The 26570-nt window shown below is 40.7% G+C and overlaps 1 protein-coding gene across 1 annotated transcript in view; it reads left to right on the top strand.

Moving 5' to 3' along the window:
* CHCHD3 (coiled-coil-helix-coiled-coil-helix domain containing 3) overlaps window positions 1-26570 on the top strand; it is a 282425-nt gene that overhangs the window by 13061 nt on the left and 242794 nt on the right. The window contains exon 2 of the mRNA XM_069586985.1: window positions 1383-1470. Coding sequence (XP_069443086.1) covers window positions 1383-1470 — 88 coding nt within the window. The remainder of the gene's footprint in view (window positions 1-1382; window positions 1471-26570) is intronic.

Raw genomic sequence — 26570 nt, 5'->3', positions numbered from 1 at the left:
CAGCCCATGGAATTCTCCAGGCCAGAATACTGGAGTGGGTAGCCTTTCCCTTCTCCAGGGGATCTTCCCAACCCAGGGATCAAACCCAGGTCTCCCACATTGCAGGAGGATTCTTTATTAGCTGAGCCACAAGGGAAGCCTGATAAGAAAATAATAAAAGGATGATATGATACCTAGGGGTTAGAGGTGCTGATGACTCAAATCTCATGGCCTGAGTGTTCCTTGTTGCCTCCATGCTATTGCCAACTGCCTGTTTGATATTTCCACTGCTGTTAAGCCCTGCTGCTTAATGGTAGCTTCATGTGGTACCATCGTCTTTCTTTTTAATTTTTAAAATACTTGTTTTTGGCTACGCTGAGTCTTTGTCGGTGCGTGTAGGCTTTCTCTAGTTGCAGTGCTTGGACTTCTCATCGTGGTGGCTTCTCTTGGAGATGAGCGCGGGCTTTAGGGCGCGTGGGCTTCATTAGCTGTGGCTTCTGGGCTCTGGAGCACGGGCTTTGTAGTTGCTACTAGTTGTGGCACGTGGGCTTAGTTGCACTGGGGCTTGTGGAGTCTTCCCAGACTAGGGATCGAACCCATGTCCCTTGCATTGGCAGGTGGATTCTTAACCACTGGACCACCAGGGAAATCCTAATACCCTCTTCTTATAGTACTCTTATCCTACTCCTTCTGTTCCTAAGTACTGTTCATCCTTCTTAACCTCCTGCCCAGCCCCGCTCCCAAAGCCTGGTTAGATGCCCTGCCCGTCTTGCCCATTGTGCTGTCTGTCCTTCCATTATAGGCCAACTGACTTAAGTAACATTCTTCACATTATATTTAAATGCATGGTGGTTGTCTGTTTCTTCTTCTCTTTAAGCAACTTGATTGTTAGAATCAACTGTTAGAATACTTGAAGCCTAGCCTAGTTCCTGGCACAGAGTTGGTACATAAGGAAATCTACTGAAAGAGGGATTGTTTGTGGTTAGCCTTGAACGGAGGGAGGGTGGGAGGGACACCGTTTCATTTGGGACTGGAGGGAAGGAAGGCGCTAAGGCCTGCTGCAAGTGTAAATTAATTTGGAGGATGAGGGAGGAAAGTTGGAGGAGTTCTGATGGCTTACATTTTCTCAGAGGTTACAATTTCGTGTACAGTGTAGAATGAGGGAAAGAGTCATTTATAATGAGCAATGCATTAGAAGAAATGAAGAAGCAGTGCTGTGGGGTGCATCTTGAAACCTTCACACTCTTCTTGGTTTTAGCTTCACAGCAATCAGATTTAGTCCGATTTCTTCAGGCCATTCGTTACACACATTGCCATGGATGACTGGCTTACTTGGATGCTATTGTACTGTTTTCTTTCTTGTTCTCTTATAATTGATTTTATTTTGATGTTACTCTTTTCAGCTTTCGGAAAATGTGATTGATCGTATGAAGGAAACCTCTCCATCTGGCCCGAAGTCTCAGCGGTATTCTGGTACTTATGGTGCCTCAGGTATTTCAGAGTTTGAATTTCTGAGTTCTTAGTAGAAAACCTTTAAGCGGTGAAAGTTCCCTCGGTAGTCACGTTCTCCTGCACTCTGTCTTGTTACTTGGATGCTTTTTTACAGGAGAATTGTCTTCCTTTGGTATTCATGGAGAACTGGTTCTGGGATCCTCTTGAATATTGTAGTCCATGGATGCTCAAGTCCCTTATGTAAGACGGGTAGTATTTGCCTATAATCTATGTACATCTTCCCATGTATTGATCGTTTAAATCTTGTTTAGATTATTTATGATACCTAATGCACTGGATGCACTTTCCTGCATTGGAGAAGGCAGTGGCAACCCACTCCAGTTTTCTTGCCTGGAGAATCCCAGGGACGGGGAAGCCTGGTGGGCTGCCGTCTGTGGGGTTGCACAGAGTTGCACACGACTGAGGTGACTTAGCAATGCACTGTAAATGCTGTAGAAATAATTGCCTGCATGACAAATTCAAGTTTTGGGTTTTTGGGGTTTTCCGGAATTGTTTTTTTTCTTCTCCCTGAATAATTTCAGTCTGGGGTTGGTGGAATCTGTGGATGTGGAACTTGCAGTTATGGAAGGCCAACTGTGTTAGCAGTTAGTATTGGGGTTTCTTTCAAAATGCTTTGATGTAAGGTAGAATGAATCTACTTTCAAACAGTCTTTGGAAATTTTTTTTTTCTCTTCCAGCTCCTGAATCCTCTGTTAGGCTTTGGAAGGTTATTTCCTAGCTTTTTGTGTAAAATGAATGACGTATAAGGGGTATTAGAAGTTTGGGAGTAAATATTTATTAAAAAAAATTGAACTTAGAAAATGCTGATTTATTGTTTCCAGATGGTGAAATTTCTCTAATGATTTTACTTTGTAATGGATTTCTTCAAGTTTATAAGCAGTTTATTCCTTCAGAGTCTTAATTATTGATGAAAATATGTTAAATGAAATCCATAGAGGATTATTATCTCATTTTATCTGTGGATCCTGGGGGATAAGAGATTGTTTTTCTTTCCTCTCTCCTACCCCCATCCATCGATTCATCCACCTAAACTTACTGAGCACCTGCTATGCGTCTGGCCCTGTTCTTGTTGCCACCAAATTTGATGGATGGACATGCTGTGTTTTGGTGAAATGACAGCAAGGAAGTAGTTGGGATGATTCATTGTGAACTAAATGAGAATTTTCATTATTTATTAGAAAGGAGTATTGGGTGGTAAATCTAGCTGCAGACTGAAATACCTTGAGAAAGATGAGCTCCTGCACAGATGCCTCACTTGGCAGCATTTGTGACCCTCTTACTAATCATTAAATTGATAACCACAAGTTGAACTTCTGATGTGTTCAGAGCAGAAAGTGCCGAGATGAATAAGAAATAGTTCTTGTCCTTTTAAAAGTTCTTGTTTGGTAGGAGCATTAAGAAGAGTTCGTAGTTCATGAAGGTTAACTAGTAAGTGGCCACTCACTCTGCCAGAAACCCTTTCTTTGACTTCTGGGCCACACTGTTGGTTTTCCTTCTACCTTACTTGGATTCTCCAAAAGTTGGCTTAAAGCTCAGCATTCAGAAAACTAAGATCATGGCATCTGGTCCCATCACTTCATGGCAAATAGATGGGGAAACAGTGGAAACAGTGACAGAATTAATTTTGGGGGGCTCCAAAATCACTGCAGATGGTGACTGCAGCCATGAGAGTAAAAGATGCTTGCTCCATGGAAGAAGTTATGACCAACCTAGATAGCATATTGAAAAGCAGAGACCTTACTTTGCCAACAAAGGTCCGTCTAGTCAAAGGTACGGTTTTTTCAGTAGTCATGTATAGATGTGAGAGTTGGACTGTTAAAAAAAAAGTTGTGCACTGGAGAATTGATGCTTTTGAACTGTGTTGGAGAAGACTCTTGAGAGTCCCTTGGACTGCAAGGAGATCCAACCAGTCCATCCTAAAGGAAATCAGTCCTGAATATTCATTGGAAGGATTGATGTTGAAGCTGAAACTCCAATACTTTGGTCACCTGATGTGAAGAGCTGACTCATTGGAAAAGACCCTGATACTGGGAAAGATTGAAGGGGATGACAGAGGATGAGATGGTTGAATGGCATCACTGACTCAATGGACATGAGTTTGAGTAAACTCCAGAGGTTGGTCAGAGAAGGAAGTGGCACCCCACTCAGTACTCTTGCCAGGAAAATCCCATGGACAGAGGAGCCTGGTAGGCTGCAGTCCATGGGGTTGCTAAGAGTCAGACACGACTCAGCGACTTTACTTTCACTTTTCACTTTCAAATGCATTGGAGAAGGAAATGGCAACCCACTCCAGTGTTCTTGCCTGGAGAATCCCAGGGACGGGGGAGCCTGGTGGGCTGCCGTCTGTGGGGTTGCACAGAGGTGGACACGACTGAAGTGGCTTAGCAGCAGCAGCAGCCAGGGGTTGGTAATGGACAGGGAGGCCTGGCTTGCTGCAGTCCATGGGGATTCAAAGAGTCTGACACAACTGAGCGACTGAGCTGAACTATGTACATGCTCAGTCTAGTGTGTGCCTATTTCCACTAACATCATCAAATTGCATACCTTTTGAATCATTATGTAATTGCCTCTCAAAACTCTGTCCCTAGCCCTGACCTCTCCCTGCAACTGTTGTCTCAGATAACTGCCATCTTCAGATTGCCCCTTAGATTTCTTCAACTTAACACATCCAAAGCAAACCTTTCTGTTCTTCAGAGTTGCTTCTTCTCTTTATCTTTCCCAGTAAAGGGCACTGGGATTCACCCTTGTTTACTCTTTTTTTTTTCTTTTTGATTCTTCTGTTAGACCATTAGCTGATCTTATCAGCTCCGTCTCCAAAATAGGTCTGGAGGTGGTCTTCGCACGTCCATCTTCACTGCTGCATCTCCAGTCGAAATAGCCACCATCTCTTCTCTTGTCTTTCAGTGAAGCCTCTTAACTGGCTCCCCACTTCCACCGTTGTCCTCCGTGTGTGCTCTGCCATGTGCAAGAGGCCTCAGCAGCCTTTAAAAACATAAACCAGCTCATGTCACATCCCGGTGGTGATTCACCACATGCTTGCAGTATAATTTGAATTGCTTTATTGGCTTCTGGGGTACACCATGACTGATCCCTTTCTGCCTTTCCAAAATCACCTTTTGATACATGGGGATTTTTAAAAATTGGAATTTGATCTAAAATATGCTTTGTTCTTGGTTGATTTCTTTTTAACATACTGTGTTCAGGAGATGGGATGATGCTATGCACTGATGATTAAATAGTGAAAGAGAACATTTAATGTTTATTATGTGCCAGGTTCTCTGTTAAATCCTTTATGTCTGTCTTATGTAATCTGTATAACCCTGTGAGGAAGGTACTATATTAAGTCGTTTTACATGGGAGGAATTTGAGACTTGAAGTGATTAATTATCTTGCCCAAAGTCGCACAGCTGGTGAATAGTGGAGGTAATGGTTGACTTCAAGTCTGTTTGACTCCGGAGCAAATGCTGTAAAGCACTGTTTTATTGTAGTTTGAATGAAGCCTTGCTTCATATGTAAAAAGGACGTGCGAGAAACTAGGGAAAGAGGTGCTTTTCAGTGATGTTCTGCTAGAGTTTAAGAAAGCACTTTCTTTTTCTAACTGATTGTTCGTTTTTCTAGCTTTTCCCTGTGTTGGCTCTCGTTTACAGTGAGCTGAAGAAGGAAGTGTTTTCCTTCTTGTCTTGGTTTCTTAAACTTGTACTTTGAGAGAACAGGTGAAGGTGGAAAGACTTTCCCTCAGTGCTCATGGTGTGGCCTTGCGGAGCATCACACTGACTTTGTGATGAGTTCTGGCTGTGCTGAGGGGTCCATCCCATCCCATTTCTGTTTGATGTGACTGATGAACTTGTTGGTCCATGACCAGCCTGGGCACTGAAAGCTCTTTGAATGCTACCTTGTGTTTTGTTGGTTGGGCTAGAACGACACTGTCTCAGTGGTAGCCATTTGTCACACGTGGCTATTCATATTTAAATTAAAACCAATTAAAATGAAGTGAAATAAAGATTTCATCTCTTCGGTGCACGGTAACTGCCTGTGGCTAGTGGCGCCATGTTGGGCAGTGCAGGCAGAGGACATTTTCATCTTTGCAGAAAGTTCTCTTGCACAGCTTTAGAATTTTCACGCTTCATTAGATGATTTTAATGATGCAGTGACTGCGATAGTGGAACTAGATGGCTCTTTGTGTTTGTGAATCTAGTTTCCTGCATTTTCTACATCCCAGCTTCCCCAGGACTGCAGGTAAATGGATGCTTTAGGAAATATTTCAGGGAATACTGCCTTCACCCCAGTCTTTAGCACAGCTTCCTACCTAACCTTGTGTGTTATGAGTGTATTGGAGGAATTGATTTCTTAGAGAGGTTGGTGAGCATGTGCGTACCCTCATATTGCCATACAAGCACTTGCTTTTTCTCTCTGCACCTTGATGTGAAAAAAGCTCATCAAGGCTAATAGTGCCAACTCTTTGAGAATATTTCCCTTACCCATGCCAACCTAACCCAAGAAAAGAACTAAGATTTAACATACTGCTTTAAAAAGATACTGCCTTTAGGTTCAGAATGCAATTAGACTATGATTGTGCAAATTAGCAAAGATTTATTCTTAAAATTTAAAGAATATGTGTATAAAAGTAAGTAGCCTCAAAGTTTATATTCTGTTTCTCATTTGGGGTTTTAGTTCATACCCAATAATAGATTTCTTAAGATTTATAATTTAGATGTGTTATGAAATAATTTTTCAAGTCTACAAAAATAATATTGATAAAAATGTCACCAGCTTTTTATGCATTTTTCAGTGTCAAGTAAATTATATATTAAATGTGAGTTGAATTTTTAATGTTTGTTAAAATGCTTTCTTCCTTGCAGGACTATTAATTTATACCAGCCCTCTAGGCTATTCATATGTGTGAATATAGGACAGAGTTGATGGTCTGAAAATTCTAGGATTTCTGTGTATAGGAACTAAATTTTGTTGTTTATATAATTTTGAGAATATAATTTATGCTGTTAAGAAAGTGATTTCCTCTAAAGACTTTACTGAAACTACTTTTTGCCCAACCTTGAACCAGATCAATGACTTGTTGCAGTAAGTGTTTGCATGTAAAGCTGTTCAGGCAAAATAATATGCCGTGTGACACACAACAGATTGTAATGCCACTTTCATAAATGAACGTGCTCTAAAGAACTGAACTGTGTCCTTGCTGCCTCATTCTCAGCTGTGTTATGTGCTATCTCAACTACACTGGCTTTTTTTTCACACCAGGGGAAATTATTTTTTTCAGACTGACGTAAAGGGATTGTTGTTGTTGTTCAGTCGCTAAGTCATGTCTGACTTAAAGGGTTACCTTTTCATGAACATCTTGCATTTTTCAGTGTTGGATATTGATTTTTTTTTTCCTTTCCTCCTTGATCCTTTAGTTTTTCTGGCTTATAGGGAGGTCAGACCTCTCATGTTTGATCCCACCTAATACTGAGGAAACCCTGTCCCCAAGTCAGTATGGAAAAAAACAGGCAGGAATGATACTAGGAGGCTCTTTGTTGGTTTCCTAAGCTGCTAGCAACCAGATGAAAAGGATGAATCTGGGCAAAAAGACAAAGGAGCTCACTTGTATTATTATCCTCCGTGTGCAAGGTTCTCTGTACCTTTCTTGTCATTGGGAAGAATAAGAAAGATTTGCTGATTTGCTTTAAGTGTATAACTGAGATCACTAAGTATTTGGCAGCCATAACAAATCGCAGGAAACCAATTTAAGCAGGAAATAGCACAGCCCAAACGAAACAGCCAATTTACGGAAACAGATTTGTCTATACGTTCTATGTATTTTTCTCCCAGCGTCTGGCCCTCCTAGTTCTTTTTAAACAGCTCTTTAAGGCTCATTTAGACCTAGTATTGTAGGGAGAGTTCACAGTAACGAGCTGCACTTATTCCTTGGACTTGAGCTGCAAGACCTGGAGGGGGTTGCAGTGTCTCGGTCTCCAGCTTTTAATATGTGAAAGTTTGTTGATGCCAGTGTCTTGACACTGCACTGTTTTGTTGTTGTTGTTGTTTTTTAATGTGTCCAATAACGCTTCATAAAAGGAAGAAATGTATACACTGTTGATTTAAAGCTATGATTTAAATCAGATTCTTTAGTCAGTATATTCTGCTCTTAAAAAGAAATCCATAAACCATCCACATTTAATGGATGGTTGAACTCCATCAGTCAACAGGCATTAGCAGGGAGGTGATCTTTGACTTTGAGGAACTATTAGTTTTGTCAAATCATGTTTAACATTATAGTGTAATGAATAAATACTAATGTAGTACCCTTCACCTGCTCAGTGAAGATTTTGGAGTAGGTGAATGAATATCTAAGTGAGATAGAATAGATAAAAGGTCTAGGAAGTGCTTTAGGACTTCAGAGGAAGAAGATCAAGAGCTCGGGCGGCAGACCATCCAGGGAAGTGGACTTGAGCCAAACCCTGAGGATAAGAAGGGTCGGGGTGTTGGTGTTGAAGGTGTTCCTGGCAGAATCAGTGCAGATCAAGAGTTCAGACCAGATAAGAGGTTCCACTGGGGGTTCTCATGGGTGGGAACGTTGGGGGGAACTTAAGTTTAATCTTACCCTATAGGGTTTAGTGGCTACTGAGCTGCTTCATTTAATTTTAAGATGCAAGTTTAGCAAATTGCATTAGTTGCTACTTTTCAAGTATACTCAGTCATTAATAACATTTTTATGCCTAAAAATGCAGTGCTGATTTTCTCCTTGATATTTTTATATTCAACAAAGAAATCTAAATGGTGAGAATGTTTTCCACCATAGCACTAAATGAACCCAGTTTCATTTTCTTGAACAAATAAGCAGCCTCATAAGCGTTCTTATTTGTCCTTAGCTGACCTTATAGCAAAAAAAAAAAAAAAAAAAAAAAAGAAGGAATATTCAGCTACTTGAGGCTGTGGAAGGTAAAACAGAAACTTTGTGAGCTGGGAATGTGAAATGGCACAAGTGGAAAATGTAGAACGAGTTGGAAATTGAAGACAGGAAGACAGCAGCTGTGTGGTCTAGGTGGGAGTGATGAAGGCAGAGGAGGGTTTGGGTGGAGTTGCTGACGGGGCCACGTGGCTGTCTAGTGGCAGACTCACACTTCGGTCCTTTCTCCCCCGGCCCAGGGCACTTTCCCTCTGTGCCACTGGACCCATCACTGTTTGTGTTGTACGCATTTTAAGAAACCAGCACAAACATAAGCACTCTGTTTTGAAATTGAGACGTGAGCATTGTTACTGTTCAGTCGCTCAGTCATGCCCAACTCCGACCCCCATGGACTGCAGCACGCCAGGCTTCCCTGTCCTTCACCATCTCCTGGAGTTTGCCCAAACTCATGTCCATTGAGTCGGTGATGCCATCCAACCTTCTTGTCCTCTGGCGTCCCCTTCTCTTCCTGCTCTCAGTCTTTCCCAGCATCAGGGTCTTTTCCAGTGAGTTGGCTTTTCACATCAGGTGGACCAAGTATTGAAGCTTCAGCATCAGTCCTTCCAATGAATATTCCAGGTTGATTTCCTTTAGGATTGACTGGTTTGATCTCTTTGCAGTCCAAAGGGTTCTCAAGAGTCTTCTCCAAGATGCGAGCATAGAAAACTTAAAAAAAGGTATAACAGATCATTGACAGTATAGTATATATTCCTTGGTATTTGGGGGTGGTTGAAAGGGGAGTTGCACAGAAGAACAAAAGCTGTAGCAGAAGAGGAAAGAAATTTTAGAGAGAAGCTTAGTAGGTCTTGAAATATCAGTGAGTCACACCTTCCAGTGGTTTTTCTGTGACTTGGAACTTCTGCCCTTTGATTTCTTAGTTAACAGATGAACCACTGACTGCTTTTTATTAGATCCTCAGAGGCCCCTGCCATACTTCTTCTGTAGCATAATTTACTTTGCACTAGTTCTTCCAAGTGGCTTGAAGTCGAGTGGGCCAGCAATTCCCTGTCTGTTCCTGCATGACCAGAAATAAGCAGCTCTTCTGTTAACATGTGTTGCATTCTGTAGACTGGAGATGTAGTTATGGCCTGCAGTCACAGAGCTCAGGAGCTGGAAGGCTGGAACTTTAGTGACCTGCGGAAAAAGAGAAACTGTTTTGAAGAACTTTTTCTTTTTTCCTGCAGTGGGTTTTTGGACACTAAAAGGATAGTGTATTGCACTTTCTGATAGAACAAGTGTTGTTATTGGGTATAACAGTCAAGTGAATCATTAATATCACTCATAATAGTAAATAATAATCATAAACTGCAAAGAGAAAACAACTGTAAACTGTTTTACAGTCATACCTCAGGGTTTATGAAAGAAAATATCAGACCTTATATAAGCAGCTTGAAGGAATTTTAAAGTATAGGGCATATAATATGTAAAATCACTATTTTTAATTTAAATTTAATATGCCAGGGGTAAAATAAACACTAGATTAATAGTATTTTTGCCTTTCTTGGAATTCGATAGACTTTGAGGGTGTCATTTAGATGGCTCAGATTTCTTCAGACAAATTGCCCGAGAGAATTTGAAATTCATGCTGCAAGTAGAGGTGTTCAGAATTAATTCACGATCCTTCGGAGTGTCAACCGAATCAGTAGACTGTTGTTGTTGATGACCGTGGTTTTCCTCTAAGAAAACATTTTAGAAAAGTAAAGTCTGACCCGGTGTTTCATTTCTTCCTTTTCCCCTTTCCTGGCTCCCTGGTTTGTTCGGAATTGCCTGGCCAGTGCTCTGTATTAGGCCAGGTCCGTGCTAGCAGGGAATAGTAGGTGCTTTTCAAGCGCTGTTTTTAGACCTGATCTGCCCCTAGAGCTGCTTGACACTTTGGGTTGACAGCTGTCACTGTACTTGAGTGTTTCTTGAAAAGTGTTGGGAACCCACATGAATCACTATGGTAAGGCTTTTCAGACTTTTTCACAGCATTGCTATGGGATGCTTAAAACAATATCCTGGTTGTGCATGTCCTGGTTCCCTTGACTGAGTGGTTAATCGAAATACGGGTTTTAATTAGCCAGCGTCAAATGATTGGAGTTTGAAATTACAGGGTGGTAACGATAACTGTCTCTTTGCTTAAAGGCGGGATGTGGTTAGAACATCTTGCACATTATATCATTGGTAGCTGGATAGCTGCTGAAAGCCCCTGTACATTGACATTGTTGGTGGGACTTAACTTATTTACCTTTATGTTTTTGCTGCTTCATCCCCATTTTTGCTCTTGTCCTGCAGGGGACACCACAGGCCTTGCTCTGCATGTGGTGAGTAGCAGTAGAACCTTGCTCTGAATTTTCCTTTCCCGCTCTCAGGTCTTAGAGTTTCTCCCATCCTCGGTATCATTGCCTTAGTCTGGCCACCAGTCCCTCTTCTCCTCCCGTGTTCTAACCATCTCTTGCTTGGGGTCACGGCCTTCAGTCTCACATTCCCCAGTCTGTTCCCGCTGCAGTCCTAAGAATCTTTCCAAAGTATTGGACCAATCATGTTATTCCTCTGTTTAAAACTGTAGAAACTCTGCCTTCCTTTTAGGTGAAGTCTAGGTCTCTTTTATGTAGCCAACAAGGTTCTGCACAATCCTTCTCTGATTTGATGTCCTGCATCATCCCCCAGACCTGCCTGTGTCTCAGTCTAGCCATAGGGTGGTTGTTGAGTCCTTGAACTTGTCCTTTTTGGTCTTTCTGTCTCACTGCTGTTCTTTCAGCTGTCTACCCTAGCCCGCTCTGACTCCTCCCTGTCTTTTATCTGCTGACTCTTCCTCATTGTTCAGGTCCCTGCCTAGAAATCACTTACTTCAGAATTTTTTTCTGACTCCAGGTCTGGCTTCCTGTGGGGTCGCCCAGCATCCTGGGTATACTGTTCTGTTGCAGCCCTTAGCACGTACGTGGTGCTGTGACTGCGATCCATTCACCTCTCTCCCTCGGATCCACGGCTCTCATTTACTCATTTGTCCTCTTGGGACCTCCTTTTATGATACTTTTTTTCTGCTTTCTGACTTATTTGGTATTGATCTCTCCTTGCTAAGGTGAAAAGCAGTTACAGGCCAGTCTTTGCTATAGGTAAACATTGATGTTTTGAGGAAGTTAGAGTTGAGGGGGTTTCTTTTCCTTCAAGAGCTCCTCTTCACCATCTCGTCTTCCATTTGGCTGCATCTCCATTATCAACTATCATGACTTTTTTCTTCTGAAAGGATGAACTCTCTGCCCTCATTCACTTCCTTAAGGCCCTGGGACAAGCTCTTTAACACCTGGGGTTTTGGTGTCTGAAAATTCAGGCATGTTGAGGATTAGTTTGGCTTCTGGTTGAGGATGGTCTTCCCTGGTGGCTCAGGTGGTAAAGAATCTGCAGGAGACCTGGGTTCAATCCCTGAGTTGGAAAGATCCCCTGGAGAAGGAAATGGCAACCCACTCCAGTATTCTTGCCTGGGAAATCCCACTGACAGTACCCTGGTGGGCTACAGTCCACAGGATTGAAGAGTCTGACTCGACTGAGCAACTAATGCTTCTTTGAGGATTGAAAGGAAGACCCACTGCTTGGATCCCATTAGGCCAGCAGAGGAGGACCAGGGATCTGGTTCCTCTGTATGTCCAAGCACATAAATAGTTAAGCCCTAAGGACAAAAGAAAAACTAAGAATGTCTTAGCTCATATGGGCATTTACCTGGTGCATCCCATTTTCTCCTTATCACCCTGTGCTACAGTGACAATAATTCATATAACTTTTCAGATTTGCTTTACATCTTAAATCCTTCAGATGTAATTAGTTCTGCTGTTGACATAATGGTCATCTCATGACTTTAAAAAATTAGATAAAATATTGATTGCTGTCTGTCATTTTTGAGGATGAACCAGAGGAATGATACGAAAATCAATTGCTATAATCAGGATAGATTGTTTTAAATAAAAATGATTAAAGCAGTATTTGAGATTGACAGTTTTACCCAAAACATTTTTATCGCTCCACTAATGCAACCAGCTCAGTTATGGATTCTGAATATTGTCCTATAATTATTCAAAGAAATTAATTTAACAAAATATAATTATTTTGACAAAACACCTCTAACAGTCCTCAATTTTCTTTCTTATAACTTCCACTTTTAGCAAGAAGAGATGACTTTGAGTCTCGTGTACCACATGCACTCTTGTAGACATATAAGGCCAGTTAAATCTGTTCTCTGGTATGGCCAAGCAGCTTTTGTTTAATTTTATGGATCAGCATAGATACCTACAGGGCATAGTGTGTTTTTAAATAACATGTTGATTTCTTTGGGAATTTTATGAGATTCTGCTCATAGACTACTTTGGTGACATCTTTATACAACTTTTCTAAAAAGGTTGCTTTCATATTCTTTTTCAGAAACCTTTTAGAGTGATTATTACAAGATTATGGGATGTTGTAATCCTTTTATACGATTATTCTTTGACCTTTGATATATTTTATTAGTTTTTTACTAAAAATCTTTAAGAAAAACATGGATTGTATAATTAAGAAATAATATTTTATCAGTCTTGATATACATACAAATGATAAATTACTTCCCCTAGTTCTTTTTTTCTTGTCCTGTTAAACATACCTCTGCTGACTTGACCGTTGTTTCATAACTCAGGTTCATCTTTTTTGCAGAAATGATATTTGCAAAAATGGCAAAGTGAAACTTTAAAAAACAGTAATTTTTTAAGTTGCTCTTTTTTTTTTCCTTATTGTTGCTTATCAGACTTTGATCTGAAACTTATAAAGGTCATGCTACATTTTGATTGAGAACTGCCTTCTCTTCGGCCAGGTAACATTCTTTGCTTTGAACAGTGCTGAGGCCTCTGTAGCACTCAGGCCTGCAGCGTCTCTTCTAGTGTGCCTCAGGAGGCATGATTCGTACTGGGCAAGCCAGACCCTGGATGGGGGCTGCAAAGGGTGACTGAAGTCACCACCTTTACTTAGCTTGGCTGGCAGTGATGCTATGTGACTGTGTGCTTTCAGTAATGGGGCTCCAAAGGAGATGAACCCCAGTTTCTTCAAGTAAGGCTGTAGCTGAATTACCTCTGAGTAGAAGTATGTGCACACACACACGTACACGCATACAGTGTGTGTTTAGTGTTTGAAGAGCTTGTGGCACTTAATAGTTGTGTCATCTTGTGTTAAGTTATCTCAGATTCCTGCAGGATAAGCTAGAGAGACTAATTTCATATGGTTGTCATGGAGACTTAAATGAGATAATGTACCAGTGCTGAAATATATTAGCAGATAATCAATAAATGTCCCCTTCTTTTTCTCATACTTTAACAAAGCATCCAGGGCTCTTACTTCACTGCCCTTTCCACGCACTGCTGACCTTTCTATCTACTTCTGTACCCTTATTCCGGCAAACAGTTAGTGCTGGCTGTGTGCCTGTTACCTTACTCAGTGCTAAGATTTCAGAAATGAACAGAACAGAGCCATGCAGGTGAGCTGTAATAGAGATACACTTGTATCATAAAGAATGGCTTAAGGACTAACTATCTGGGGAGGTCCGGTAGACTTCATGGAAGAGGTGATGATAATTTGAGCTGAATAGTGAAGGGTGAGTAGGAGTTCACCAATCGACATGATGGGATTGGTGGTGGGGGGTGATGGAAAGGAGGAAGGCCATTTTTTGGGAGAAGAAGTGGTGGGTGGAGCAGTTAGGATCATTAAGGGTTTAGTGATTTCTAGGAATTATACCTAGTTATATTTATTTGGAATGCAGGTATCGAGTGGGAGATCAGAGTACAAGGAGTAAATATAGGTGGAATAACAGAGCTAAGGGCTATGGATTTGCTTCTGTACAGAGTGCCTCCATCCCTGTGTTGTCATACTTGAGTTAACTGTTTGTGTGTGTGTATGATCAACTCAAAGGTTGCCTTATCAGGACTTTTCTTGATCTCATTTATGTTGCCTTCCTCTAAACTCACATGGCAGTCAATATTTTCTACATTGAAAAAAAAGTTGTTTATAGCTATGTTAGCATCTTTATTTTGCAGTAAGCTTTGTGAGGGCAGAATTCATACTGAAAATCTGCCTGGTCTCCTTGTGACCCATGTAGTGCCTGTCTCACCTGTAGAAGGTGTTCAAGAAACACCTGAAGATGGAATGAGCGAGTGGAAGGAGCCATGAGCATCAGCATCCCAGCTTCCTCAAAACACTTTTGACCTCAAGACACTGTGTTCAGTGAAAGAAGCTGGTCTCAAAAGACCATGTACTGTCTGTTCCTGTTTCTATGAAGTGTCCAGTATAAGCAAATCTATGGAGGCAGAAAGTATTGGGTTAATGGTTGCCTAGGGCTGAGGGTGTTGGAGGTGCGGTTGGGGAATACAGATGACTGCTTCTGGCAGCTCAACTCTGCAAGTCTGTTAAGGCGCACTGAACTGTACACCCTATATGGGTGAATTTTATGGTTTTCTTTGAATAACACTGTTAAAAGGCACTTATAATCTTTTCATGTTTGTAAGAAGCATCTTCGAATGCATACTTTCTCTGTTCCTGTGTTTGCAGCATTCACTTAGGGACTTGCATGATGATACTTATTATTCTGTTTAAAAATTTTGACTTGGCTCAGTAGAATGGAGGTGAAGAAGAGCTTTGGGAATTCATACTCCTTTCAGAGACGCTGGGGAGTGTGAGCCAGGGCCTCTGCCGAGCCTGTGCTAGGTGACCTCACTCTCTGGTCAGAGGAGTACGGCAGTCACTCAGTTTAGTACCAGCAGAGTGGCATTGTTGGATGTATTTGAACAGTGCATTTTTATTTTTCAAGTTTTTGAAGTCTGTCTTTAGGGAATTACGTACCACGTTGTCTTAATAACAAGAAAGACAGCATTCACTGAAGAAGAAGATATGGTGCTCTTTTTCTGTCGCCTTTGGAATAAGAGAAGGCGATACAGGTAGTTTTTCAGCCTGTTGATCTTGTTTCTCTTATTAACAGGTACTTCATTTTAAAAAGCTGTTTTATACTAAAGCATTTATGACTCTATACATATTAATATAACGTGTTCCCTTAGAGAAATTGTGTAATGTGGTTTTCTCTTTTCTCCCACCGTGTAGGAACTAGTAGTCTCTCTGTTGATGAAACAGCAGGGAGCACCTATTTCTGGTGTGCCTATTTATGCAAAATTTAGCCCTCTTGAAAATGAACAAAGATCATAACCAAAAGGTATTCATCATGCAATCTATCCAAAAGAAATCATGAATGAAATCATCGTCAAATAACTTAAATAAAAGTTATTTCCTGACACTATATCACCAAGTATAATTTGGGACATTTACCATTATTATGTGTGCATTTTTCTTTTTCATATGATTGCCAACTATCTTTAAAAATGGGCTGCTTCAGATTACTGTTTTGGGGAGGCTGATCTGATCTACTTGACCGTGATTTCACTTGAGTAGTGGCCGTGGGTGGTGGTTCATCGTAGATGTGATTGTTACTCGGGTTTCTTCAGCGCCTCTATGAAGGAAAGGCACTGTATTTGATGTCTCTTCACTTAGCTTTGCAACTAGCAGAATGTTACCAGGTGCTTCCGCCTGAGGTCTTAAATGGGAGGGCTTAGTAGGGCTGAGAGAGCAGAGTCAGGATTTGGTGGGAGATTTTCAGTAGGCCCCCTGCCCCTCCTGTGTGTCACCCAAGAGGTAGCTCAGACACCTACCTATTTAGTAAATGCCCAGGGCTGTGGTTTGGTGGAAGGAGCAAGGATGTTGATAGATCTTGAAGACCTGACGTGGCTGAGCACGGGTCTCAGCTCTGCCCCTTACTGTGCATGTCACTTGAGGGCAATGTCTTGAACCTCAGCTTTCCTCAGTTAATGCCCAAGAGTGATGGGGCTTTATATGCTACAGCCACTGCTCGCTCTTGGGCCATTTCTGATTATTGAACAAAGAAACTCAAAATGCATTTTTCCCAAAGAAAGAATGAGTGCAGCTGAAAATAATGTTTTTATAAGTAATTCTTCAGGCTTACCATGGATTCTTGGGTTAACTTGGAAACCCAAATACCATTTGATTTTTAATGATGAATTTACAATGAGCTTTGCCACCGCAAAGTTGTTGGCACCTTCTCATAGCTCGCAATCAAAGTTTCTTTATGCCTTGTGAATGGGCTGAAATGGCTCACTTTTGTTTCCAATATTTGGGTTCATACATGGTCTGTATGTGGTTCTCATTGAAACAGGGAGCAAACAAATATTTGTGTGCACACATACACACAGATTGTATGTATGCAAATGACGTGTTAACCGCAGAGACGTTAGTATAGACATGTTAGCAGTTTAATTAGTAGTCACTGAAGATTCCTTGCAAAACACGTAAACTTACATCAGAGAGAAACTTTGTTCCATCTGCTGCCATGCCCAAGGCTGGTGTGGCTGGACGGTGAAGTGAAGGGGTTGTCACAAATTTGCTTTTATAATAGCCTATATAATTTTGGCTTTTGTTTATCTGATTTTTCAGGTTGATAGTGGTGGCTTTTTTGTGTGTGTTTCTCTATTTCAGAGTGATTACTCTTGCATTTCTCCCCGTTAAACTCTTAAGTAGGAGGGAGAATTTAGCACAGGCACACAGCACTAATTTCATGCTGTGTCAGGCCGTTTTTCAGGGAGGGTCAGAGCCTGCAAACTCTGTTGTTGTCGAATCAGGTAGAGGCAGTGTGGTACAGGAGGGGAGCTCACGCTTTGGGACCCATCAAGCCCTGAATCACCACAGGCCAGTCACAGCGATTTCTTTGTCTATACGATTGAGTACTGATCGTTGTTGTTCAGTTGCGAAGTCGTATCCGACTCTTTGTGACCCCATGGACTGCAGCTTGCCAGGGCTCACTGTCCTTCACTATCTCCTGGAGTTTGCTCAGACTCAAGTCCCATTGAGTCGATGATGCTATCTAACCATCTCATCCTCTGCCTCCTCCTTCTGCTTTTGCCTTCAATCTTTCCCTGCGTCAGGGTCTTTTCCAGTGAGTTGGCTCTTCGCATGAGGTTGGCCAAAGTGTTGGAGCTTCGGCTTCAGCATCAGTCCTTCCATTGAATATTCATGGTTGATTTCCTTTAGGATTGAGTACTAATTATCAGAGGGGTAACCTGAGCTTAGAACATTGCTTAATAAATAGAGACTGTTTAAATTCATGTGTTATTGGCTTGCTGGTTGGAAATAACTTCTATCTCAGCCTTATTGGCAACTAGCCATTTTACCTTGTACAAGTTTATTTCTCTGAGCCTTAATGTTCTTATCTGTCAAATGGTGGAATGGACTCTTATCTCCTATATTCCTTGGATAGCTTGCGAGCTTTTTTGATAAGAACCATTTTCATTCATCTTTGTATACCAGCGCTATTACGTGGGAAGACATTTTGTGATTAATGATTGAGTTTGATATTTTCCCACTCAAGTCATAGTTATATAGTTATATAATTGTATAGTTATATGTAATTACAGTTACGGTCTTATTTGTGTATGCCTATGAACATTTATAAGTGGAAATTATATCATTTTTTGAAGTTTGTCTCCAAACAACCTGAAATATACTTTTATCTCTAGAAGTATATAACATATATAAATGTATGTGTGTGTATGTTCTGGTGTACCAAAATTTAAAATTAGGTAAAAATACATGAACATGAACAATGTATAAGGATATGCATTCTTAAAGGTCTCTTGCTTTAAAATAGTTTATTTATGTTTCATTATTTGGATATGATAACTCAGAATTACTTGGTCAATAACAAAACAATGCTGTTGGCAGTGTCTGGGTTTAAAAAAAAAACACTCTAGAGAATTAGGGGATAATAGTAATTAAAAGGATACTGTCAAGATTGGTAGGTCTAAGCTTAGCATCCCAGCTGTGTTTTGGTTTGTAGGGGGTATGAGTGTCATGCTGTCTCCCCCAGTGGTTTGCCTTCCGTGTTAGGAGCCAGGAGTGTGCTACAGCGCACGTAGAGATACTGCCTTCTAAAGCGCGGCCTCAAGAAGTGGCTGCCTGGATGTTGCAGGGCCCAGCTGGCTGGCCCGCAAGAACCTTGTCGGTGTCTGGAGCAGTTGAAAGCTGGCAGATGTAAGGTCATTGGGCTTTCTGGCTTGGCTGTGGTCGTTTTCTGGCACAAGTCGTAACCACTGGCCCACCAGGGAGTTCCCTTGTGGCCGTTTTCTGAAGGAGCTCTCTAAGCACAGAGGACGGTTCTCTCTGTGCTAGGAATTCTGTGTTCTCTTGAACCGAAGTGCTGTGTGCTCAGTCACTTCAGTCGTGTCCAACTCTTTGCGACCCCATGGACTGTAACCCTGCAGGCTCCTCCGTCCATGGGATTCTCCAGACAAGAATACTAGAGTGGGTTGCCACGCCCTTCTCCAGAGGATCTTCCGACCCAGGAATCGAACCTGTGTCTTTTTAACCTAAGATGCCACTAATTATAAGATATGCCATTGTTTTATGTTTCACTGAGAAATAACCTTGACAATTAAGCTGTGATAAAATGCTTTCTTATTCCTTGGGAACATTCATTTTGCATTTATTAGAAGAACGTAGATTGGAAAGGAAAATTGAAGTACAGTGACTTGATTATGATATTCTTCAGTTTTACTCACAGAGTCCTAGTTTTTGAATTACTTTCCAACTCCAAGTTGTCATGTTGGTGTATTTCCACAAACTGTCCTCCTCTGTGCCTTTAAAAGTGCTAGTGATGGGGCATTTCTCACAAGAGGGTTTTACTATCTGCTCTGGAGTTTTCTCCCAAGCTGCTGACATTCTTTCTCCATGTTTTGATGCTGTTGCTTTCTTGATCATACATAGACAATGTCAGGAACTATGTGATGACTGCTGCTTGGCCCCCAGCAACGGTAAGATGCCGTCGATATCAGAGCTGTTGGAATGTGAATGATTGTGCTTCGTAGAGTCAGTGGACTACACTGATGGACCACCGCAGCATCAGGAGCAGTGGCGGGAAAGAGACTTGCACTGAGGAGTCAGTATCAGTGGTGGGGGGTGGAGGATGGGGCGTTTTCTTTATTCTAAATGATTAGCAGGTGAAGATACTTATTCTCCAATCATTTTTATGTGCAGTTGTCTTTTCTCTCTCATGGAGAATCCTAATGGAGTTTAAGCTTAACCTGAAAAGATAGACCTGTTTCTTATGCCTGTCCTATTGAAGTGTTTTTCAAAAATCAGACTTGCTTTGAATGAATCAAACATTCATAGCTATGTTTTAATTATAAGGGATACAAAGACAAGAGAGGCTTGTTGCTCTTGAGGTATTGATGATGAAATGGGAATAAACTCAGCTGACAGGAATACAGCAGAGTCTTCTGGGTCTCATTTCGGGTGACAGTGTGTTTACTGTGCTTCATATACTGAAGTAAGTATAAGTAAGCCTCTAGTGTTTTCATTTTTTTTTCCTTTAAAAACATGGAAGACTACTGTAATAGAACATGTAAATAGAATGGAAAGAATTAAAGTAGGATAAAATTTCCAGGCACTCCCCCACCCTGGACTTAGTAAGTCTTCCTTACGTAAATTAAAGAAATACTGTCACTGAATGTATATGATCCTGGATTGGATCTGAGTCATGTGATTTATTTTTTGTTTTGTTTAAAAGATGTATGGACAATTGGAGAATAGTATAAGACCTATTGATTGTAGTATTGTATGTATATGACTGTGATTTCTTAATTTTGATCATTGTGCAGCAGTTGTAGAACAGATTGTTCTGGTGTTTTAGAAAGCTCCCTGAAATATTTAGGGGTAAAAGTTATCATGTCTGCAATATACTGTCACATTTTTCAGAAGAAACTATTATGTGTGTGTGTCTGTGGAGAGAGAGAGGAGACAGTGATCAAATATATCTGATAATATGTCAGTTGTGAAGTATGGGTGAAGGGTACATGGGGGTTTTTGTAGTGTCCTTCCAACTCTTTTGTAAGTTTGAAATGATTATAAAAAAGTAACGAGATTGAGAAGCTATTGCTAAAATATTAGATGTCCAGTAGTTTATATCAGCATATTTACTTTATGTGGCTTAAGGGCAGGTATAGGCATATTTTCAAACAACTCCACTCTTGGCAGAAACTTGCAAAATATTCTGACTTTGGTTCCCTGCTTTCGGACATCCTGAGTTGCTTTGTCACTCTGTGTGTGTGGGAAATATATATATAATATATATATTTATATAAATATTATATAAATACATATAACTTATAAATATGTATTATATATAATATATATAAAAAACTATATATAGACTCACACACATACATGTGCACACACATGTACATAGATATATAAATTTTTTTTCTTTGAGGCCAGTTTGGGAACATTTATGCATAGGTTTCTGTATTGTTGCTGTTGTCTAACTACTTTGTCATTGCAGTGTCTGAGAGGTTTTAAATTACTTTAGGGGGGACAGTTTCCTACACTTATTTTTTGATAGTAAGTTCCTGATGATATATGAATATAGATTTTGATGATTTAATTCAGGAAGGTGATTTCCTCTTTTTAACTTTCCAGACTAACCCCTTGAGATTCTAGCTGCCCTCTTGCCTCTCTCCCCTTGCCTTATTTGTCACAAACTCTTACCCCTAAAAAAAATTGGGTCAGATTTGTCTTTAAAATCACTACAATCCTGCCTCTTCAAGAAGTCTTCTCTGATAATTCCCACTGAACTCTAACCACTTTTTAACCAGTATTTACTCCATTCGGTTATTTTATTGTTTTATGTTGTGCTAATGATGGATTGACCAATGGTATCTTAAGTTGTGTCCGACTCTTGTGACCCCATAGACTGTAGCCTGCCAGGCTCCTCTGTCCTTGGGATTCTCCAGGCAGGAATGCTGGAGTGGATTGCCATTTCCTTCTCCAGGGAATCTTCCCGACCCAGGGATTGAATCCAGGTCTCCTGCACTGCAGGCAGATTCTTTACCCACTGAGCTGTGAGACTATTGCATTTAAAGATGTGTGTACAGATAGCATACTGAAAAGCAGAGACATTACTTTGCCAACAAAGGTCCATCTAGTCAAGGCTATGGTTTTTCCTGTGGTCATGTATGGATGTGAGAGGTGGACTGTGAAGAAAGCTGAGCGCCGAAGAATTGATGCTTTTGAACTGTGGTGTTGGAGAAGACTCTTGAGAGTCCCTTGGACTGCAAGGAGATCCAACCAGTCCATTCTGAAGGAGATCAGCCCTGGGATTTCTTTGGAGGGAATGATGCTAAAGCTGAAGCTCCAGTACTTTGTCCACCTCATGCGAAGCGTTGACTCATTGGAAAAGACTCTGATGCTGGGAGGGATTGGGGGCAGGAGGAGAAGGGGACGACAGAGGATGAGATGGCTGGATGGCATCACTGACTCAATGGACGTGAGTCTGAGTGAACTCCGGGAGTTGGTGATGGACAGGGAGGCCTGGTGTGCTGCTATTCATGGGGTCGCAAAGAGTCAGACACGACTGAGCGACTGAACTGAACTGTACAGGCTATTTTCACTGTCCAGTGTCAGAATACTGGCAGGCACTAATTACTTTCTGTTTTCCCTCTGAATTTATCCCCACAGCTCATGGCTGCTGTCCCAATAAGGTGGTTATTCACTAACTGATTTTGTCCAAGTGGATACCTCTTACTAGATCCAAAGTAAAGCTTTGATGTTTGACTTTTGGGATTATCTGTATCTCTCCTCTCTTCCTTTTAACTTCCAGTCTCTAAGGGTTAAAGATTTTCTTGTTTGCCTGCATTAGTTGAGATAGTATTTTCATAATTTAGCCATTTTATTTGCTATTTTAAATTCAGACATCACAAATAAACTGATTAAAAAAAAAAACCCTGTGATTAGATCTGTGATTGTTAAAATGTGTAAAACATATTTGAACAAAAAGGCATTTCAGCATAATTTATAAGTGTGCTATACTCTGTAGTAAAGATAAAATGATGAGAATAATTTTTGCTTGAGGATAAACCATATTTGCATCTTAAATATAACTGGTAACATTTCTCTTGTTAATTCAATTCAGGTAAAATAACTTTTTTAAAGTAACTTTCTCAAGTGACAAAATTTAGATGATTATGTGAAATAATGAGCTGGGGCTGTCTGTCTGGTTCATGTGTTAATTGTTACTTGCCTTTTCTGGTTTGTCTTTCAAATACTACCTGAGGACAGGTGTTTTAATAGGGTTTGGGTTAAAAACTGTCACATGTCCCCTTTGACCTTTTAAAAATCCTTTGTAAAAATTTCTGTAAAAGATTTTAAAAATCCTTTACAGAAATTGTATTGGGCTAGATATGCTAACTCTGCCATCTTTATCGTGGCCTGGCATCATGTCAAATTTGGTTTATGGTTTTTCACACATTCCCACGTCCCAGCTACCCTGAAAAGTAAGCACAAGTGCGGACACAGCCTCTGAGGTTGATGACTTACTTGAGGCCACAGGCACTGTCACTGGGATCTAGGCTTCTGTCTTTGCTGCGGATCTGTACACTCTGTTGCGTTAGAAGCCCCTTAACCTTTTCTGTGCCATGTTTGACGTTTTGGTGAAGCCTGTAGGTTCGTCCTCAGAGTAGTTTTTTTTTAAATACATAAAATATATACCATTACAAAGGAAATCAATTATAACAACATTTTCAAAATACTTAAAAACCCAAATGTGTAACATGGTGATATGCTTACTTATTTGCACATTAAATAAACAGATCTGATGTTGGGTATATTGTAATTTGAGGTTCTGAAACGATTGTAATCTTATGAAAATATATGCTATCTTTTGATGACAAAGTCACAGGTACTGAGGCTAACACTACCTGACTTTAGGCCATCATCCATAATTGGAGGAAATGCTCACTTTCATTTGTGTGCTCTGTGAAGTCCTTCTGTCATGTCCAGCTCTTTGCGATCCCATGGGCTGTAGACCGTTAGGGTCCTCTGTCCATGGGATTCTCCAGGCAGGAATACTGGAGTGGGTTGCCATTTCCTACTCCAGGGGATCTTCCTGACCCAGGGATTGAACCTGTCTCTGTGTTTCCTGCATTTTGGCAGGCAGATTCTTTACCATTAGTGAAAAATGAAGATGCTTTTTTTTTTTTTTTTTCCTTATCCGAGTTTACAAACTTGTTGCATTCCCAAGGTAAGAACTGCTTTAGACCACACTGTCTTTCTTGCCAGTGAACATTTTGTCACCTGCTGGTCTTGGCACTTACTAGGCATTAATAAAGGTTGAATAAACTATTTGGAGAACCCAAAATATATGCTAATGATATAAGGCCTCCTAAAAAAGGGAAAACTTAGGATCATGGCGTCTGGTCCCATCACTTCATGGGAAATAGATGGGGAAACAGTTGAAACAGTGTCAGACTATTTTTTTGGGCTCCAAAATCACTGCAGATGGTGATCGCAGCCATGAAATTAAAAGACGCTTACTCCTTGGAAGGAAAGTTATGACCAACCTAGACAGCATATTCAAAAGCAGAGACCTTGCTTTGCCAACAAAGGTCTGTCTAGTCAAGGCTATGGTTTTTCCAGTGGTCATGTATGGATGTGAGAGTTGGACTGTGAAGAAAGCTGAGCGCTGAAGAATTGATGCTTTTGAACTGTGGTGTTGGAGAAGACTCTTGAAGAGTCCCTTGGACTGCAAGGAGATCCAACCAGTCCATCCTAAAGGAGATCAGTCCTGGGTGTTCATTGGAAGGACTGAAGCTGAAGCTGAAACTCCAATACTTTGGCCACCTTATGCTAAGAGTTGACTCATTGGAAAAGACCCTGATGCTGGGAGGGATTGGGGGCAGAAGGAGAAGGGGACGAAAGAGGATGAGATGGCTGGATGGCATCACCTACTAGATGGACGTGAGTCTGAGTGAACTCCAGGAGTTGGTGATGGACAGGGAGGCCTGGTGTGCTGGGATTCATGGGGTCACAAAGAGTCAGACACGACTGAGTGACTGAACTGAACTGAACTGAAAAAAGGGAAGAATGATTCAGACATATGTTGAGAGCCTCTTGAGAGTAAGGATTAAAGTTCACTTTAATTTGAGATGGTTAGAACCTATTTATTTAAACATAATTGTTAATATTTTGTTCCTTAGGATTCTAGTCAGTTCTCTGCCTCTCTTTCCCCTAAAGGTGAAAAAAAAAAAAAAAAAGAAAAGGGATTATGATATTTTCTTCATTAAAAAGCTTTAGCCTTCTGTATTTCAGCTCCTTTTGGGCAATTTGTTTTAATGAGGGTGACTGACTGTCATGGAGAGTTTAGGTTAGTTCTCCATCAGTGATGACTGGTATTCAGGGCACAGACGGTACCTGAAATAGGATGTTTAAGAGAGTTGAAATGGCATGGCTCTCCTGCTTGTTATATAAGCCTGAAAAGGTTTATTTTATTGCTTTTTACCTGGGTGAGTCTGAACTTCTTCATCAGGGGTCAGAAGCCACAGCTTAAGTGTACTGTAGTTGCTTCTGCCTTACTAAAATCTAATTCTACTAGTCTTTTGTTAGTTAAATAGGAGGTAACCACTTAAACACATTTCCTCCCTTAGGTGAGGAATAGGCAGGCTGTTTTTTCTTAACTGTTCGAGGCCCGTGTGTCTGACTCAGTGTGTAGCTCCAGAGACCCTGAGTAACTTGGATGGTGTTGACAGGGAAGGCTTCTGGGGAAAAACCCTTTAGCACTTTCACCATCAGTGGAGTTGTAGCCCCCTAGTATACACGAAGTCCGTGGCTGAGCTCTCCCCAGTCCAGCCTTGTGGTCCAGAGCTGTAGACTCCGGGCACTCTCTGACATAGCCCAGCTCCTCGGTCCCATCTCTTCCCAAGCAGGATGCTTTCAGACACGTATGCGCTTCACTCAGCTTCCTCCGTTCTGTCTCCCAGCTCGGCCCTGCAAGAACACCGACTGAACTTCTCTTCCGCCATATGCATTTTTTCCCTCCACTCTTCCCAACCTCTAGTTTGTTATTTTTTGATCATTACCAACCCTTAAGAGTCAAAAACTTTTTGTACTTGATGCAGGTAGTTTGCAAAAGCTTTTAGCCTGAATTTTTATAAGATTTTTGCTAACAGTAGGGCTGGAGCATGCTATGATCTCCTGATTGTCTGAGAAAAATCACTTTAAATTTGGCATGTAAGTTGAATAGTACATTTTTTTCTTTTAGTACCTCTTCTTTTGTAATGACGTTTTTTGGTAGAACTGTCCTTCCCCCATTAATTTTTATTTTGCTGCAACCCATTAGGATACTTCCTGAGACCCACCACATAGGTGTTTATCCAGTTACTAGGAAAGTTTGAAAGAATCCATGTTTGCTTAGGTTTTTATTTTGTACCATTTTAAAGCAGTGTTTCCCAAGTGGGGACTTGAATAACAGTGTTTGGAAGAGCACATTGCTGCTAAAAGCTCTAATGGAGGCTATTTTAAATTCTCTTAATAAATCCAGCACTAAAACAATTATTAATTTTTTTTGCATGTCTAATGAATTTTGTGATAATCAGTGGAGATAAAGCAAAAGGGCTTCAGTTCCTGACTTGCTTATCCCACAGTTGGTTTACAACATATGTATATTCCTACCTGCCATGATGATTAGATGTTTATGTAGTTTAAAATATTTATTCATAGTCATGTAGTATTTAATTTATGGCCTATAGGGGATTATTGGCTAAAGTCTAGAAACATCTAGGACTCTGTTGATGAAAAGCAGGTTAATGAACATCATAAAAATGATGATGGTTCTGAAAATTAGCTTTAGGATGCTTTCCACTACATTAGTAAGCTGTGTTCATTTGATATAAATCCTCATACAGCACATTGAGGTGCGCCTATATTTTAGTACTTAATGGAAAAGAGAAAAGCATGGTGATTATTTAGTTTTGTTTTTAATTTATTGGGAATAAAAACTGTTCCTTCACCGGCCACCCCTCCCCCCAACAATGTATTCACTTTTACAGATAGCACTCTGAACTTCTCTGTCTTGTCTTGTTATTTAGAAATAAAACACAGAAAGTCTAAAATTAAACCACTTAGTTCATTTAAGTACAACGTGCAAGAGTTCTGAACATTAGATCATGAAAACAGTCTTTGTTTATTTTTGATATTATATTTAAAAATACTGCATGTGCTAAGTCAGTTCAGTCATGTCCAACTCTTAGTGACCCTATGG

The sequence above is a fragment of the Ovis canadensis genome, chromosome 4, assembly GCF_042477335.2.
Source record: "Ovis canadensis isolate MfBH-ARS-UI-01 breed Bighorn chromosome 4, ARS-UI_OviCan_v2, whole genome shotgun sequence".
Lineage (NCBI taxonomy): Eukaryota > Metazoa > Chordata > Mammalia > Artiodactyla > Bovidae > Ovis > Ovis canadensis.
The sequence above is the reverse complement of the archived record's forward strand: the minus strand, read 5'-3'. Positions and strand labels throughout refer to the sequence as shown.